Genomic DNA, 19673 nt, shown 5'->3' on the forward strand with positions numbered 1-19673 from the left:
CAATATGTGAATGACGGTGAATTGTTGTGCATCTCTATGTGACGTGAATTTCGCCGCAACGACAGCGGGGAAAGGCCACATACGACCCTGCGTGCAGAAGTGGTAGAAATAATGAAGCCTTTCATCCATCCATCTATTTATGTATTTTACTAAATAAATCATTTTTAGTAGTATTATTATCAGTTCATTTCCTTTTAATTATTACATGACCTGTGTTTCAGGTATTATTCGCCGAATTTCAAGGTAATCACTGCACAGTCAAATCTTTTATTTTATTTTTTCCCTGTGAAAAAGTTGTGGGTCGGCGACGGATCGGGACCGCGAATACGAATCTTCAATTAAATCACAGGTAATTGGGTTTCGGTTAAATCTCCGGGAAAATTTTATCCCGCTTTTACTGCGACGGGGACACAGCGGGGGTCGACCCCCCCCCGACCTCCCGCATCAGGCAGCTTCTTCATTTCATCCTTCATTTTATTTTTGCTACGTTCTAGTACATTATCAAAGTATTTTAATTCTGCTTTTAAAAAATGTAGCAGAATGAAAAAAAATCTATATGCAAAAACTCATCATTTAGCTGAGCTGGACCGAGAAGATATTCCAGCTCTAACAAACATATTGTGAGATATCCTTTACAAAACAAGGCGTGTTAACGCCGAACGCACGCCAATTAATTACCGCTCCATCGCTTGATACCCTGCTATTAAAAGCACTTACAAACAACGCCGCGTAATTATTTCCTATCAGGCTTCACACGTGCAAAAAAAAACAGACGGGTCACGAAGATCATCGGCAGAGATTTCGATCGCCGGGAAGGAGAAGCCATGAGTTTGAGGTTTCCTCGACTTCTCCGGCGCCGGCGGCACGTGGTCGACGCGTCATTAACGACCGAAATACAGCGCCAGCGTGTTCGTTGCAGACGCGTTCCCCTGAGGGTTAATTGAAATAACGGAGGAGAAGCGTAATCCTGATCCTGTTAATCCAGATCTGAGAGCGGGGATTAGTCTCGATCAAGATGTTGGCGTTTTTTAATTCGTTACCCGAAAACCGTTCGACGTAAAGTTCCCGCCCGAAGAGCTCGTCTCGCGCCGCCGCCGTCCACCTCCGCAAGCTCCCGCGCTCGCACTTTATTATTTATTCGCATCCTTGTGCGCAAGGTGGGTGTTTTATCGGTTTTACCTTTTTTGAAAATATCTTTTATAACGCAGAGACCGATGCCCACGTTCCAGAAACCTGCTTTACAGCTTCAATGCCAGTCAATTTGTTTTCCTGATGCCGTTTTGCAGCACAATTGTTTTCGACAAGACCGTATTGTAAAAAAAAAAAAAAAAAAAGCTATTTTTGCCGTTATCAGGTGGCGGCCTCGTTCTTTTCTGCCATCACTGACCTCCAACTCTTGGCCGCTTTTGAGAAAAACATAACCTTACCACGGCGTTACCCTGGACTTGCGTCAACGGCTGTCGTCCGGCGCAAACCGGGTGACGTCCTCGTTTTCTCGACTTCCACTCTAATCATAAACGCTGGAGGTCACGCATTCGCTTCTTAAACTGTCTCTTTCAGCATCGCAAGGATAATACAAGTATGAAACACTTGCTTTTATGGTAGAAAAAAATAAAAATAAAACATCCGTCCGCACAATGTAAGCCATTGTCTGCCTCTTCCCCCCGGGGGCCACGCCTGTTACATGTTGCATCTGTGCACATACTGTAGGTCGATGGAGGTAATTGATAAGCGCTCATACAGATATATATTGATGAATGGAGGCTATTTGTGACGCCATGTATCAAACTGCCACAAAAACCATAAACGCATGGTCGTATCCCCCATCTAATGGGAATAAGCATAAACTCCTTCCCAACTGTCAATGGCATACAGTGTTACAGACAGGCACCTATACGACTTGGTTATTGGTCCATCACTTACACTTTATGAGCGCCTCGGAGCCGAGGCGGGGATGTGTAGCACCTCGGGCGGTCCGGTCATAGATTATTGGCAAGTCCATCGATCCGTCCGAGGAAGCGATAGAAACACAGCATCAATCTTTTTCCAGTTAGATCCTCGTGGAATCAACTAGCAAAGCCACTTCGCGCCGGGAAGCATACAAAAGGGAAATAGCAGATGCATTGTCCGGTGTAACGCATTTAAACAAAAAGCAACTTACGTAACCTGTCCGGGAATCGCGCTGTCGTCAGCCAAAGCAGTAATGTAATATTAGCAATATTTACAGTCAACGCAATTCTATATCAATAGTTGCGTCCGATTTTGCAGATCGATAAACATACCTTTTCGTGCGCATGTGTACTATATCCTTAAATAACTTATCTGCATTTCATTGTACAATCAAATCCAGTATATCTGGATTTAAAGAGTGCAAAGACTGAGTTTTTCTACAATTTACCCTTTCATGGTATTATTTGCATTTTAACGCTAATATGTATAGAATATTTTTACATTTTGAGATCATTTTCACCTTAAAATCAGACCTTTGCAAATGTTTTAGAAAAAAAAAAATCAAACAATGGTAATAAAAGCAGGTTTGGTGCAGGATTTGGCATCATAAGGGAAAACTATTACTAAATAAATAATAATCATATTTAACTTGGGAGTGTAAAATGATGAAGCACACCGCTGAGAAAAATGCGTCAAAAAAAAAAAATTGCCCCTCTGATATTTAAACATACCACGAGATTTCATCAAAAATAAATATCTTCACCTGGTCATTCAGGATTTACTAATGCATTTTTATTTACAAACACAAACACAGGGGGAGGTTTTTTTTGGGAGGCAAAAAAAGAAGATACAGTTCACTCTCAGCTGCGGTCATGTGAAAACATGCTACCCTCTGGTGGTCAGAAATAACACACTGTCTTCACAAAGGTACAAAGAAACTTTATTTTCAACACAGAAACAGCAAATTTAAAAACACTCAAACATCTTGGTACAGATAAACAGGATATTCAAGAATTCTCACGCGTTTTCCACCCTTAGAAATACATTCAACGATGCCGAAAACCGTTGGCCGAACCCCGGAGACGATGCTTTGGTATCAGAGTTTGTAGCTTATCGTTAAAATTGATTAAAATCTTAGTGTTCAGAGTTTATAAGTCACAGCACATTTTGCTGTTTACACAAAAAAAAAAAAAAGACAGAAAAAAAAAAAAAAATCAGAAAAATCTAAAGGTCCTAAACAACACACTTACCTGTCTGAAACAAACGCGTAAGTTGCACTGCCTACGAAAAAGGGGCAATTCCAGGCTTGGAGAAGGTTTAGAGACGGGAAGGAGCGGTTTGTCGTTAAGTTAACACCAACTGCGGGCAAAGAAACTCCACCAATATATCATCATTTACTAGAATAGATAGCAATAAAAACCAAATAGCCGGCCATTCATTTTAGATGAATCTGCTACATTGCGAGTTATTCTTCACGACGCTCGTGAACGTCCGAAGGATAATCTTGGAAATTCACGGGTTAAATTGTGGACGACCCCTCGAGCGGAGCGGGCGGAGGAGGGGGGAGGTGTGTGTGGGGGGGGCACGTCATCTGAGACTGCATTTTCAGAATCCGGTGACTAAAGACGGGATTTCTCGAAATAGGACGCGTTTTCTCACGAAAACAGCGGTGAAATCAATGGTGACTTAAAGAAGCCACATCTAAATATACATCCGTCACGTTCACACCCACATCCGGGATGCGGCTGAACAGTTGAGGGAAGCTGGAAAGCCCGTCCCGTGTGTAGATCTGTAAAAAACTCTTTATCCAGTTCTATGTCTTTTACAAGGAGTTTTCAACGCTTCCGTTATTTCTCATTCATTCATTCATCGTCCAGCGACAGCCGGGGTTCATCCTGGAGCCACAAACACACCACAACATTTTGCTCTTCCATCATTTCTCCAATATGGAAAGTCAAGGGCTTTGAGGAACGAAGGAAAAAAAATACATATACATGTGTTGATTCTGTCAAAAAGGGATTCCGGTAGTAACGTTTCATTCCGGCGCTCTCGGGAGCGTCATGCCGGTGGAAAAGTGTAAACATGCTTCTCTAAAATCTTTACATTTTTAAATATAACATCCACTATTTCGTCGAGATGAAGCATCAGCCGGGCTGCACTGGCTGGAAAATATATTTTATCGGGTGCTCAATAAGTGTGTATTCGTTCTTCGCGGTCGTTGTAAAGGCGTGGCGGCTCCATTTAGATCCCTTTATGTGGGATAAAAGTTTCTACAGAGTTTTCTGGTCATTTTATCCGAGCTGCTTTCCAATCTCCCCGGGCAGATAGATAGCTTTTGTATTGATTTTAAAATATCTCATACATATTGAGGTTTTGCCGCCATCGCGCTCATCCAGACTTGACACGGACGGCGATCAATGCCTTATGAGGCCATAAAAATCATCTGCAACAAATCTGCGGGTTTGTAAATACAATTGCGACCGTATTTTATATATATGTATATCGATATGTTACGAGCCCGGCCTTGACACGGAGGTCACTAGAAAAGAAGCGAGAAGAGAGTTCATCGTTCAAGCGTCCGAAAGCTCGGCGCCGCAGGGAGGCTCCGATCGGCTACCGTCCACGCGGGGCCTCCATCTTGACGTTGGCCAGGCTGTTCGACAGCGTCTTGGTGAAAAGTGCGTGTGATTTACCGCAGTAAGTGTGTGTCGTCGTCAGCAGCTCCTCTTCCAGAGGATCCAACAAAGACCCCACCGGGTCGGCACCGAAGGGGTACTTGAACAAAGAGACATTCGCTGGTTACTAAAACGAGTTTAACAGCAAAGAACTGCAACCTGCTCAGAAACTATACGCTTGTTTTTCTTCTATCGTGGAAACCTGTTCGAATCCTCAAAGAGCCATTTGGGCCCGTTTCTCCACAGTCAAGAAAACACCGGGAGCCACAAAACCCTTTTAAAATTTAAAATGAATTAACACGGCATATAATGTTATTTTTTTTTGCCTGTGTATAAACAAAATATGTGTTGCATTTTTTTTTTTTTTTTTTTTTAATCGATGAACAACCGCAGAGAAAACATTTCTGGATGCAACAAAACATTTTGAACTCTGAAAAAAAGAAGTTGGATTGAAGGCTACTTTTAAGCAAAATACTCAGTGTCTATTTGAGTCCTTCTTGTATTTATGTAAATAAAAAAAAAGTGTAATTTATCCACTGGCAGCAAACTAAAAATGCTGTCCTGCAACAATAATATTTCAACACGTTTTATGTAGATGTTACAAGATCACCATAATCTTCAAATTTAAAATTAACACGGCATATAATGTAATTTTTTTTGCCTGTATGCTATGCATAAACAAAATATACTTTGCATTTTTTTTTTTTTTTTTTTTTTTTTTGCAAATCAATGAACAACCGCAGAGAAAACGGAATTGCATTTCTGCATGCAACAAAAGATTTTGATCTCCAAAAAAAATAAGTTGGATTGAAGGTTACTTTTAAAAATGAACCAACTACAACAAAATACATTAAATAGGCATTAATTATTTTCACGAGCCACAGGGAGCTGCATCAGAAGGTTGCCGAGCCCCGAGGGTTTACACCGCTATCGCGTTTATCCCTTTTTACCAATCAGATGGCGGATTCATGCGTTCATTCCTTCATTCCTGCACAACTTGGATCGGTCGCCAGGCGATCGCAGGGCCGCATATTAAGACAAACAACCGTTCATGCATAACCGCTTCAAGCAGGCTGGAATGGGTGGAGAAAAATGTCAGGGCGTGTGCAGATCACAAGGCATTAAAAGGTAGACCTCAGCCCGTCATCCTCACTATGAAATTTGTCACTTGACCTTTTCTGACACAGGCTTCGCTGCGCATGTGCACATAATGACGCGTTCTAGCAAGCTAGCGAGTTAGCCTCCAATTTATGTCCTTCTAAACTTAGGGGTATAAAAATGAGTGGGGGAGCTGGACAAAGTAAAGACTAAAACGTATCACTTTCATACAGAATTTATTTTTTACTATGTCGTTTTCAAAGTGCGTTTCCCTCATCCGCCGGTCTGCCATCGCTATACCAAAAAAAGGGAAATGTGGAGCGGCATTTTCAAACCGTTCATAAAAACTACAACGCCGACTTCCCGCCGAAAAGTGAGCCAAGAAGGAGAAAGGTGAAGGGACTAAAATCCCAGCTGTCAGGACGGCGGTCATTTTTGTCATGGCTAACTTCAACAATGCTGCTGACTCCGTTCAAGTCATCAGAATAAGGTATTTACCAAAAAAGTACTCTGTTGTAGTGTGCCATAAGGGTTCATGCAGTTATGCAAGATCCACAAACATTTATTGTGTTAAGTATACTCAGTAGATATATCAATAAATATATATTCAGCATTTTAAGTGGAGGTAGATCATTTTCACATGGTCATTTGAAAAGTAGCTCACAAGGCGAAAAAGTGTGGGCATCCCTGCTGTACAAGCTAGAAATGGTGGACAATGACGGAAAGACGAAGATCTCTTTGACCAGGATGGATTGGATCGGGAAGGAGTCGATCAGAGGGAAAACGCATGTTAGATGTTTTGCAGAGAAGGTCGGGGAACCCAGACTGAGATAGTTGGGTCATGCGCAAAGGAGCGAGAGTGAATATGCAGCTCAAAAAATAAAGGGAACAAAAAACACCATGTAACTCCAAGTCAGTTACACTTGTGGGAAATCAAAGTGTCCAGCAACATTGCTTTATTGATTTATTTGGACTTGTTTTAAGGACATTACATCAATGTTGGATCAGCCTGTCGTGTGTGTTTCCACTTTCATTTGGAGTGTGGCTCCAAATCCAGACCTCCATGGGTTCATGCATTTGATTTCCATTGATTATTTTTATGCTATTTTTTTGTCAGCACATTCAAAGATGTAAAGAATAAAGTATTCAATAACAATATTTGATAAGAATATTATATTGTAGTTTAGTTATAGATGTGTATTTTTCACCCTCACTGTTCCTCGATGTTGCCCATTGTCATCCCTGATATTGTTGTTGTTTCTGTTTTTATTTTTTTTTGTCTTTCTATCTACTGTATGTCTTTTTATTTATATTTATACTCATATTTATTTTCTTTTTTTGACATAACTGTTACACAGCTGTGACAAAGGAAGTTTATCTTATTATTCATCCATTCAGATCAAGGATATGTTATCTTAGCATTCCCTTTATGTTTTTGAGCAGTGTTTATTGGTAGACGGATGCAGGAATTGGAGGTCTAGAAAAAAAGACCAGAGAGAAGATGGATGGACGTAGTGAGAGGGGATATTAGTCAGTTATTAGGAAGTTAGTTGGCGTGAGAGAGGCGGATGCAGAGAATAGGGTTAAATAGAAAAGGTCGATTCGCTGTTTTGACCCCTGAAGGGAAAAGCCGAAAGACAACGCTTTCATTCATGCATCATATATTGACATGCAACCATTAACTGTCATTCACACACTCTATATATCAGGAATCTCAGACTCGCGGCCCTCGGGACAATATTTTGTGGCCCCCTGTTTCTGAAATCAAATCTTTGTGTTAGTGCAGCCGGCGCGTTTTTTTGTCACATGCATCTGACGGTTTTATACAGTGGGTTTAAAAAAAAAAAAAAAAACGGGCAAGGAAAATATGAAGAGGTGACTTTGCAATGTATTTTTTGCTTCAAAATTTGAAAACAAAATGGTTTTTTGATGAAAAAATGTCTAGTGACATTCTTCGAACGATCTTTTCTTTACTTATTTCTATAAAAACCACAAAAACCATACCAAAAAAAAAAAAAAGAGGCAAAAATTAAAAAGATTGATTTAATAACCAGAACAGCCACCATTAGCCTTGTAAACATTAAACCTCCTCCTATACATGCTAACAATCAAATAGTGAAAAGATCAACAATATTTTTAGGGTGTAATTTCATCAATTCTTTTTTAATATACATTTTTAAAATGAATTCATCATGTATTTTTGTTGAGGAACAGTTCATTACATATAAAGATTTTTATATTAGATTATAGATTATTTACCTGTTTACTTCCTTTACACTAAAACAAAGTAAAAATTTGGACTTCGTGTTACTTCTAGGTCATGATTTTACTGGTCCGGACCCCTTGACATCAAATTCGGACAAAACTGGTGGGTGATTACTTTGGTTTTGGGTTTGATTCAGAAGACCAAATGCGTCAAACTCAAATATGGGCCCACGAAAATATCTTAAAAGGTCAGATTGTCTTAAAATAAATAAATGGAACACGTGCGTCGACCATGACCTATCATGTTGTGATGTGACGACATTGCAGAGTATCCAAATTAATGCCATTTTCTACAAGTGGACTTAAAAAAATACAAACGATCCAGGAAGAGAGAAGCTGATGCGAACGCAAGGCTGTTTCAAGAAAGATGGAAATGACGAGATGAGATGATGAGAACAACTTTATTTACCCCCAAGGAAATTGTTGTGCCAGAGTTTCAAGTAAAAACGTAACAGTAATAGATAATAGTAGGAAGGAGGAAGAATAAGAAATACAATGAAATATAAATTGTCTTAACTGTTAACTGTTAACTACAAAGATTTGAACATTCCCTGCTGCTGAGGGAAGATGAATTAAAAAGTCTGATAGCCTCAGGTAGGACTTTTTAATTCTTCTTCTAAATGCATATGCATATGTAACATTTTGGAGTTATTTAACATTAAGGAGTAGTTAAATGTTACACGTGGCCCTTTGATGGCAAGCATTTGCTGATGTGGCCTTCGGTGAAAAAGAGTTTATCACTCCTGGACCAGAGACTCTGCATCCATCAAGGCGCTAGTTAATCCCCGGCACAAGCCCCGCCCACTTTCAGTGGTCCTATCGAATACTTGGGCAAGTAAGTATCGCCAGAGCCCGATATCGCTCCGTTAAAACGAGGCAGATTCCGACCGGGAAGAAATAGACGTCCGTGAGATCGCCTTGTTTTAATAACCAGCGCGATGACAGGCTTTTGGCTGAAATGCCAGATTCCAGCCGTCGTGTCGGAGACGGCGGATTGGATGGGATTCCCGCAGGAGGAGCGTTCAGGTGTCCAAGATATTGCTTCGCTGCATTGATTAAAAACCAAATCCGCGGACCACGGCGGGCGCCGGCGCGCCTCCTGATGTCGCCCCCGACGGTAAACAAGCCACGGGTGTTTCCGGAGTGAGCCTCGCGCTCTGGGATTATCATCCGGAGAACCTGGGATTAGCGAAACGGTTTCATGTCTTCCCGATAATGAAGGAGCCTTTACAACGCTCCGAGGAAATCAAAGGGGAATTAACCTTTTTTTTTTTTTTTTTTTTTTTATGCGGGCTCATTTGCTTGCAGTTCAGATTCCTGGTATTGGGTCACGGAGAGAGCGGCGTTTTTACGAGCACACACACACACACACACACACACACACACACACGCATACACCCGCCAGTCATAAAGTTGCATTTACAGTTGGGTGTATTGATCTTGTGCGGACGATGGGGCACTGTTGGCGTGTCGACTCCAACTCTAAATGTACCGCCGGCTGTAAAATTTAACGGCTTCTTCCTGGGCTCGGCTTTGGCAGCAAAGGAGAAGGAATGAGATGCTTTATGTCGGGAACCCCCCCCCACACACACACACACACGCACACACTCATAGATGGATCTATTCCCTTTGTTTCCAGATGCAGGACGCAGCTTCCTGATTTGCATCAGTTACTGCCATGAACCAGAAGATGTGATATTACGACCGGGTTCTGGGCTCTGCTACGCAGATCAGTTAAAACAATCAATGTTATAGTCAGTAAGTAACATTATACTACAAACAATATGAACAATGACAACCAATAAGTGATTTATAATTCCTTGTTATATGAACGCTGCTGGGTTTTGGAGATTCTAATGTGATTCATTTAGCAACCGTATTTTGCGGACCATAAGATGCATCGCATTTTAAGGCGACAAAACATACACCGTATAAAGCGAAACAAAATAGACAGTTTAGTCGAACTTTATTCGTATCTGTTTGGTCTTCTGTACTTATCCCAGTTCATCTACTCGCTTCCTCCACGTCCGTACCATTGATTCATTAATGCTGAATTCTTTTGCGGCTGTTCTTGAGTCCGCTTCGTAAGCATGTCTCTTAACAAGTGCCATTTTTTTGGGGTCCTCACACACACAACTGTACAGTAATATTATGTTGAGGCGCAGTACGTGCGGCTGGGGGAAGCGTACGATGTACTGTTCTCTGATTGGTTTATCGTTGCCAGCGATAGCAGACAGCTGTAGTTAGCGTGCGTTTGGAACAACGTTGTATTCCAGAACTACAAAAGTAGTTATCTAACGTTGTCTGACGTTGCAACCAATATTCAACCAAGAACCCACTTTCATACGCCGTCCCCTTGTCAGGTGGGAACCGTCCGACAACCAATCAAGCGGAGCGGCTCGGTCGCTTACCAAAGTCCCACCGAAACATTTTGACAGATTTTGTGTACCGAATGATTGGTTGGAGGTCAGTAAGAAAACAAGAATTCATACACGAGGCCCACTGGATTATACAGTTTTTGAGAAAATTTATGGTGCGAAAATTCCAAAAAGGAAGGTTTAACCACCCGTTTAAAGAACCTATCGGTAAAAACTACAACATCGTCCATTTCCCTGTTTATAAGCCACCTTTGGCATTTCCTTATGGCTCTGCAGAGGCGCTGAGTGCGTTTTCCCGCTTTAACCCAAACTCGCGCTTCATGCGTGCGTGTAGTTGCCTTGTTCCGGCTCGAGGGACGAATTGAAAAAAACATTTGTTTGTTTGTTTGCGGGGCTTTTGTGTGTTTCAGCATCTGCACCACATCCTCACAGGGTGTAGATTTTACATAAACTGTGAATCTTACAGGGTTGCTATTTGAAATCTGCAGATTCCCTGCTATTTCCGCTCAGTGATGGCACATTGGAGAGTTGTCATGGTCCGATCCGAGCCGTTCTGCCGGCGGCTCCACCGTCCGCTCCTCTTCCTGGACGCTCCGTATTGATCGGCACATCCTCCGCCGTTCCCGATCACCCAAACCGCAGACAAATACCGTCTCGGCCGCCGATACGGCTCCGGTGATTGTTTGTCAACCAGCTTTACTGTTTCCGGTTTTGTCGGAGCTCATCTATTGGTTGTCGATTGTGTTACATCACCGTGAAAACGGAAAATTTGCAATAATATCAAACAGGTTTTATATTGTGGTTCGCTCACGACCAGGAGAAGACTGAGCTAAAGATTACCACCGTATACTTGATGCGGATGAGAATGCGCCGCGACACGGGTAAAACTCCAAAAATGTCCTTTTGACTTTCAGTTTCTAGTCTGCGACAGTGAAAACCTTGCGTCTCGAGCTCGGCATTCGGCGTCCGACAATCCCGTTAAAAGCAAAAAAGGCACGTCCGTTTTCTCAAACGGATCCGATTTGCCAAAACGTCGGTTATTCCAGAGGAGCATCGATACTAAATCAGTTTAATCGAGTTTGATGCTTTCGGCGCCCTCGGCCGGGAGTGTGCGCGCTCACCTGGGTGAGCGTTTACGGTGTGTGTGTCCACCGATGAGATTGATCCTGTCCTGTAAAGCCAGTCTTAACTGCGGGCCGTGGATAAAAGTATGGATCGGCCATCGCATTGATCTACGCTCAATGCTTTGTTAATAGGGGTGCAATGAGACTTCCCTTGATGGCGTCATTAAGTAAATGCCACTCCTGTCGTCAATATTATTACACTGCTGGTAAACAACCCATAAACATCCTCGCCGGTGAAATTAGCTTTGCCTTCAACCCTCTGTCAATGCCAGAGATTTGTTTTCCAATGCGGCCTCTGATACCGAGGGTCACAACCAATCCCAGGGCAGATCTGTCCTCAGGCCTCCTCCAATCAGACGTCCCGCAAGTTCACGCCGAAGGCTCGCCGCGCCTCTTCAACCCGATGTTTCAATTTAGCCGTTTTACAACTTTTAATCAGTGGGAGCCGCTGCGGTGCCCACACACACACACACACACACACACACACCTCGCGGTCGTCGTTCTTTTTTCGTTTTCCCTCTCGATGCCATGATGCTGAGGCCTCCAGGTGAAAACCAATAACAGTTCCGACGCAGAGACGTGCATAAAATCCCCCGAACTGTTTCGCTAAACAAAAGTTAGCTTGCGTTTATCAATCGTTTCCAAGCCCGGTAATCATCAGCGTTCTCTTTTTACGGACAGGAGCCGCGAAAACGGGCGGGAGTGAACAAGCCACGCCGTCAAAACACAGAAACGCGATTGATACCCGTCTGCGATCCCGGAATCGGACAAAAAAAAAACACGCAAACGGGGACAGGAAGTGAGCTTTGCATCCAAACGGCGGGAGAACTGAGTAACCTCCCCGGCCCCGCGGCCCCTCCTACCTTGCGTATGGCCTCGTAGACGGCCCTGAAGGCCGGCTGCTTGCGGTCGTGGTAAACGCCCCTGTTTCCGTGCACGATGTAGACGCCGTCGTCCTCCGCCGAGGCGCAGTTGCTGCCGTAGATGCAGTGATCCGGACGGTAATTCCAGCGGCAGGGAAACTCCAGCAGGCACTCTGGTCGCCGACGAGCACCAACACAGAAACAGGTGTTACTGATGAACAGTACTGAATGTGGATTGTTGACTTTTTGCATTTGGGCGCCGAGTAAAGATCCGCTTGCTTTCCACGGGGACGCCGGGGCTACAAAACATCTGAAGATATATGAAGATATATCATGTTCTAGAACAGGCGTGTCAAACGTACGGCCTGCGGGCCGGTACCAGCCCGCCAGGGGGTCCAATCCGGTCTGTAGAATAAATCTACAATTTGAAAAAATACATAAAAATCTTGAACTACTACTGAATAAAAATGCAGTTCCCATATTGTCTGCTAAGGGCGCACTTTCAACTTCCAAACTATATATTTTATTGCCTGTTTATATATTGTACAGTTATTTTATTGCCTATCTGTATATTTTATATATATTGTCGATTTTATACAGTTTTATATTTGTATTGCGCAGGACTACAGAGTCCCAATAAACTTCTAAACAAACAAACAAACAGTTTTAGTCAGTGTTAGCGACGTGGCACAACGCCATGTGACTCAGAACTTACAGCAGATGGCAGCAATGCAGCTTTCGGGTCTGTAAATAACATTTTTTACTTATTGTTGGAAATGATCCTGCTTTCACATTGGGCCCGACACCCTCATTGGCAAGATGTTGTTGTCAAAAAAAGAGAAAAGTTGACAAAGAGTGTAGGGTTTCCACGAAAAATTGATCACTTTTTATCTGTTTGTTGAGGTTAATAAGAACCCCGTATGCTTGGAGTGATGCAGCGAGTTTTGGTGCCACTATAAGACTCACCATGGTGGAAAATACAACAAAATCCACAGAGAACTGAGAAGACAGAACTGAGGCATTGATTTGTTGAATTGGACTTCCTTTTTCTGAATGAATCTCTGGTTGTTCATCATGTATTTTTTTAAAAGAGCAGTTCATTACATAGAAAGCTTTCTATCATCTACCTGTTCTCCTTTACACTAAAACAAAGGAAAAATATGGAGTTAGTGTTACTTCTTGGTAACTACGCTATGATTTTACCGGCATGTGACATCAAATTAGGCCGTATGACGAGTTTGACACCCTTGTTCTGGAAGCATCAGCGAGTTTATTTTACTGAAAAGTGCTCGCTGCAGCTCTTTGTCTGCGCGGGACTCACCAGGATTGTGGTGGAAAATGATATTGAGAAGGTCTTGGTCGCCCCAGGTGATGTTGAGCTTGTATTTCTGGAGCAGAGGCATCAGCAGCTCCTCCCAGCGGAGCCCCGCTGACGTCATGTCGTTCTGTCACACACACACACACACACACAATCACACACACATTGTCACATTGGGTGTTCCTGCTTTTGTAGCAAGAGGTGCATTTCCAAAAGAATTAGAAGAGCGACACCCGGTGGCCGATTTGAGAATTACAACCCAAGTCTTTGTGGTTCTACCTTGAAGAACGTGCTCCTCATCCTCGTCATGTTCATGAGCATGACTCCCGAGTTGACGCCGGTTCTGCCGTAGAAAGGGTGCCGGGCGAAGCGGTTGTACCAGGCGATCCGGGGCTCCTCGTGCTCCGGGGCCATGGCGGCCAGCTGCGAGGCGTTGAACCGGGACAGGAGCGCCCACAGGCCGTCCACCGGCCGCAGGAAGAGGATGTCCGAGTCCACGTAGATGAGGGAGTCCACATCTGTGAGGATGAGCTGCGGGGACGGGGACGCAAACGCTCAGGACAAGGCGGCGTTTTCCAGAGACGCGTGCTTTCCTATCTCTGTGAGGACCTCACCGGGAGGAAGAGCCTCTGGGACGCGCAGGGTTTGAAGAGCTTCTTCCACTCGCCGGCGTTCTCACTTGGAAAGCTGATGGAGTAGACGGCGTAGTCGAACGTCGAGCGGATGAAAACGGGCCACGAATCCAGCTGGAAGAAAAGCGGAGCGGAGCGGGGGGTTCGTCACCGCCGTGCCGAAACATGAAATCATTTTTTTTTGTTTAAGTTGAAAACTCTCACGGCGCTCGAGAAGGCGTCGTGCAGCCGGTCCTCGGCGAAGACGTGCAGGAAGAGGCGCCCGACGCTGAAGAGCACGGCCGACTTCATCATGGTGAGGGTTTCCTCCAGGCGTTCCCCGCAGGCCACCACGGCCAGGTGCATCGGCGCGTTCCGGGCGCCGCCGCCGCCGCCGCCGCCGCCGCCGCCGCCCGACTCCACCCGGCCTCTTCGGCGTGTGACCAACCTGAGGGATCAAGACATTTTCAGGATATTCTTGCTTTCTTTGGATGAAAACGCAACGTAAACGCATCCCTTTTGTGATCCTGTTAACAAGAAAAGTTCCAACTTTAAATTCACCGAACCGGATATCATCATATTTATATTTTTGTTACTGTGAAAATAAAATTCCGTCTCCACATTTAAAACATTTCGAAGGGAGGAAATCGAGTCGCGGACCCCGGAGCCGAAATCCAGGAGCTGATTTGTCAGTATCAGCCTGGGGCACAAAAACATGACGGACAGCGAGTTTAATTCCACTTTCATTTATTTATTTGACTTTTCAAAATTCTGATGCTTTTCTGTTCATTTTTAGATTTTTTTTTGTGTGTAGTTTTTCCTCATTTTAGATTTTTTTTTTTTTTTTTTTTTTTGGATGTTTCGATTTTATTTATCGAATATTTTTGACTATTTTTCAATGTTTTTTCAACAAAATTTCTTCATTCAATTTATGAACGCTGATCATAAGTAACTTGTGACCAACGCTGCATTTTGAAAATACATATTAACTGAAACATACAACGTGATGCCCCCGAACCGGAGGATATTTGATAGAAATCCTACACCAGCTCTGAGAACATCTAAAGCTGCAAAAACCAGCATGGACATTCTGCCGCTTCTTCTGCCCTTTCTTTCTTTTCTTTAAATTACAGGTTTTTTATCATCAACCATCGTGTTTTCTCTGAAACCTTCATACTGGTCACCTTAATGGTTTTAAGTCATGACTCAGATTCCTGCAAAGATTGTTTACGTTTCTCTTCAATAATGTGCTGTATCATTTTTAGACTTTTTTTTTTATCTTGCGTGAAACCAAGATAAGAATTACCCAGAGAACAGTTTGAATCTCGAATCGAGTTTGAATTGCAAATCCAAGGGATTTTATTTCAAACTTTGCGTAAATTCCAGACTATAGAGCGCCGCTTTACAGGACTGTCTCAGAAAATTATAATATGTGATAACTCTCTTTATCTTCTGTAATGCAATTAAAAAAAACAAAAAAAACTTTTTAATGATATTCTAATATTTTGAGATAGGATTTTTGAGTTTTCTTAAGATGTAAGCCATAATCAGCAATATTAAAATAATAAAAGGCTTGCAATATTTCAGTTGATTTGTAATGAATCCAGAATGTATGACATTTTTGTTTTTGTAATTGCATTACAGAAGATAAAGAACTTTATCACAATGTCCAAATTTTCTGAGACAGTCCTGTATATTGGTGGCACAAACTAATTTTTAAACAAAAAAAGAAATTGCACATAAATAAGTCGCACTTGTCTGGCGTCCCTGTTGAAATCTGAGATATTAACGCAGCAAGATGTAACAGGAAATATTTCTATGAAAACTTTTAATTAAACAAATGACGGTAACGTCTACAATTACCGGTATATAACACAATTCCCCTTTTTGTCCTTCTTCAACAGCCAGACTGATGGCTTTTGACTTGAAAATACATTCCTGGGCATCTTCTTCATGATGGGTATGTTTGCAATAAGCGCAAAATGGCTGATCTGAGGAATTAATGTAAAGTGCGAGCGGGTTTGCTGAAACCCAGTTGCATTTGTCCACAGTGATGGTGTTGGCGGAAGGAAGATACCCTAATTAAAAATCCATAAATTCGCTGTATCGTTATAATATTATATTTATATTATATTTTATAAATATAGTTATATTTAATTTAATTCCTCTTCCTTCAGCTGCAGGGAATCTTCAAATCTTTGCACTTCAGACCTTAAGACACTTTATAGCCTTGACTTTGACACTTTATAGTTTTATTTGTATTTCTTATCCTCCCCCCCCTTTTTTTTTTACTGTTTATACAATTTCCTACTATTATTTATTATTGTTATGTTTTACTTGAAAGTCTGCCACAACAATTTCCTTCGGGATAAATAAAGTTGTTCTTATTCTTATTCTTAAAAGGCGCAGTTCTCAAAGCACGTGCAAAAAGTAGCGGCTTACACGCCCGAATTTACGATAAATTAATTTAAATTCTTGCAATATAAGAGGAGAATTGAGGATCAGTTCAACAGCAAGAACGTACGGGAGGTGTGGCAAGGAGTCCAAAATATCACCAACTGCTGGTCCACCATGGTAGCCCATGGTGAGGCCGTGCTAGCCAAGAAACTTAACCACTTCTTTGGCCGCTTTGAGGCGCGGCCACCGGCGGCGGAAGGGTCACGCACGCCTAAACCTCATCAGCCAAATCCTCGGAGGTGAGGCGCTCACAGCGACCAGTGACGCCTCACAGAGGACCGAGTAACTGGTGAGGTTCAGAAAGACTCATCGGCCAGCTGGCCGGTAAATTCGCCGGCATGTTCAGCTGGTCCCAAGCCCGGCTCTCAGTTCCACGCCGGCTAAAGTCCTCCACCGACTTCCCACGAGCAAAAAAGACAAACGTCAGCAGTCCGAACGACGACAGGTGATCGGGATTCACTTGGGAAGGAGCCTCGCAACCGCAAGTTTGAGTTCAGGGCAAAAAAATTTCACTGAAGACGCCGTGGCTTCAGCCCTTCATTCCACACTCACCCACCTGGAACATCAGGGGAGCCGCAGATTTTGAAATCTTAGATTTCAGTTCTGCTTTTAATACCTTCAGACGTCATGTATACAACAACGCACCATGTAAAGACCCTGTCTCTCTTTCTATTTTTATAAAATAACTTGTACATCCTCCGAGGCGAGAGCTCTCATCGCAGAATTTCACTCTGCCTGCACAATGACAATTAAAAAAAAATCTTTATTCTTCAATTTCAGGAGGAGGAAATGTTTTTTTTTTTTTTTTTATCCTTGTTTGTGTCACTATTTTTCCACTCAGATCATGTTTATTTTTGTCAGTGTTATTGTCACTCTGTTTCTGCTCTTATCCTTAAAGATCAAACTTTATTGATCCCCATGTCACAGCAGCAAAACAGTTATCACGTCAAATATAAAAAGTAAAATAAATATGAATATGAATATAAACAGAGACAGAAGATAGCAAGACATCCGGGATTAAAGAGACAGCAGGGAGAACAACAACAGCAACAACATCATGGATAATAATGGACAACATAATGGAACGGTAGAGGTGAAAAATACACAAGTAAACAAACTAAACGACTACATAAATAGAGTGACAATAGCAATAAAAAGAATAAAATAAATAGACAGAAATAGGCAGGATGCGTGCAGGCTGGGACCAACAAGGATAAGATAGTCTCACCCTTTTTTTTCTAATTTTTTTGTCTACTCTTATCCTTATTGTTATTTACTGTCTATTTATTTGCGGGTGTATTTTGCTACCTTTAAATCGTCTCTTTTATTTATATTTACACCCATAAGTCTTGATATTGTCATTGTTGCACTGCTGTGACTAAAGAACTTTGCCTCCGGGGATCAAAAAAGTGTATCTTATCTTCTCTTCAGCTGTTCCTCATCAATGGAGACATGGTGGAGAAGGTCCCAGACTTCAGGTACCTGAAAATTCATTTTTAGGAGGACCTGACCTGGATAACTAACGCCAGAGGCTGCGTTTCCTGACGATACCGAGGAGGAACAACCTCACCAAGAAATTGCTAGTGTCCTTTTATCGCTGTACCGTGGAGTTTTTCCTGAGCCGTGGAATCTGCAGCTGCACATTAGCAGAAAGGAAGGCGCTGCAGAGCCCACAGCATCCTCAGGGATCCAACCCACCCACAAATGGGCGATTTAAGGAAAATCAAACCAAAAACAAACTGGTTGAAAAGCATTTTTTAACCCAAAGCGGCCATCGCATGAAAATCTGCACAACCCTGAACACTTGAACCTCCCATACAGTACCTGCAATAAACCCGAAAGAACTAAATAGCTACTGTTTTTTTCCCTTTTTCTTTCACTGTATTTATCTATTTCTTATATAGATGTTATTTAATATTTTTTCTCTTAGATTTTTTCTCTTATATAACTAAGCCAGAGATGCTACTATTGTTGTGTCCTACCTTTACTTTTTTTTTCTTCTTTTTTTTACATTGCTGTCATTTAGCAGAAGCTTTTATCCAAAGCGACTTACAAAAATTACAATTTGTCTCAATTTTAATTTGGTTTATGTCTGCTTTTGAGAGCTGTTAGATTGTCTGTGGAACGTCAATAAAAAATATTAAATCTTTGAATTTTCCAAACCTGTTTTGAAAGAGTGCTCTTGCTCGGCGTGTGACGTCACCACTCGGCTGTGACGTCACGGGAGCCAGACTCGCATTCCGAGACATAGGTAGACACACACACACACACACACACACACACACACACACACACAGCAAACAGCAAACAGCAAACACCTGCACGACGCCATCGTGGGTCTTATCCACGGAGCGTTTGCAGGACCCGAACTTCCGGTCGTACCTGTCGCGCCGGTGCCAGTCCGGCGGGCCGCCGCGCTCCGCGGGCCCCCGGTCGGTTCCCGGGTCTCCCTCCGGCCCGGGAATCGTCTTGGATCCGCTTCTTCTCCCCGCTGCGTCCGGGTCGTGCAGCCTACTGTAAACATAGGCGCCCGAGAAGACGGCGAACACCGTGCACAGCAGCAGTGCACGGATGTAACGCCGCATTGTGGAGTTTAAACACGCAACTCGGAACTAAAGTCATGACACACTCACACACACGCGTAAACACAGAGACCTGCATGAAAAGTCACCGTCAAGTTAGACGTGATGGCGAAGCATTTCCGGTTAGAGCTGAGATAATAAAAGCAGCTTCCGCCGCGAAATGGCGCCCTCTGGTGGCCACTTGGAGCAGCTGTTATTATGATAGAGGGGTGAAAACAATTGATGTGAAAGTAATCAAATATTACATTTTATCTTGCTTAGTCAGCTGCGAAGCCACATTTAATGCCTACGAAGGGTATAAACGGCCTGCTAAGTTATAATCTAACAATTTTTGGGTTCATAGACAAAATAT

The 19673-nt window shown here is 42.8% G+C and overlaps 1 protein-coding gene across 1 annotated transcript; it reads right to left on the reverse strand.

The window, feature by feature from the left end:
* Positions 1-2868: 2868 nt before the first annotated feature.
* Positions 2869-19400, reverse strand: gxylt1b (glucoside xylosyltransferase 1b). The gene is made up of 7 exons (XM_086147109.1): positions 19122-19400; positions 14508-14730; positions 14286-14417; positions 13951-14202; positions 13675-13798; positions 12354-12526; positions 2869-4725 (listed from the first exon to the last, which is right to left on the reverse strand). The coding sequence occupies exons 1-7, from the start codon at positions 19322-19324 to the stop codon at positions 4564-4566; spliced, it is 1269 nt and encodes a 422-aa protein (XP_086003235.1). The 5' UTR covers positions 19325-19400; the 3' UTR covers positions 2869-4563.
* Positions 19401-19673: the final 273 nt, after the last annotated feature.

The sequence above is a fragment of the Fistularia commersonii genome, chromosome 5 (assembly GCF_037954325.1).
Source record: "Fistularia commersonii isolate RoL2024-O1a breed Wild chromosome 5, RoL_Fcom_v1.0, whole genome shotgun sequence".
Classification (NCBI taxonomy): domain Eukaryota; kingdom Metazoa; phylum Chordata; class Actinopteri; order Syngnathiformes; family Fistulariidae; genus Fistularia; species Fistularia commersonii.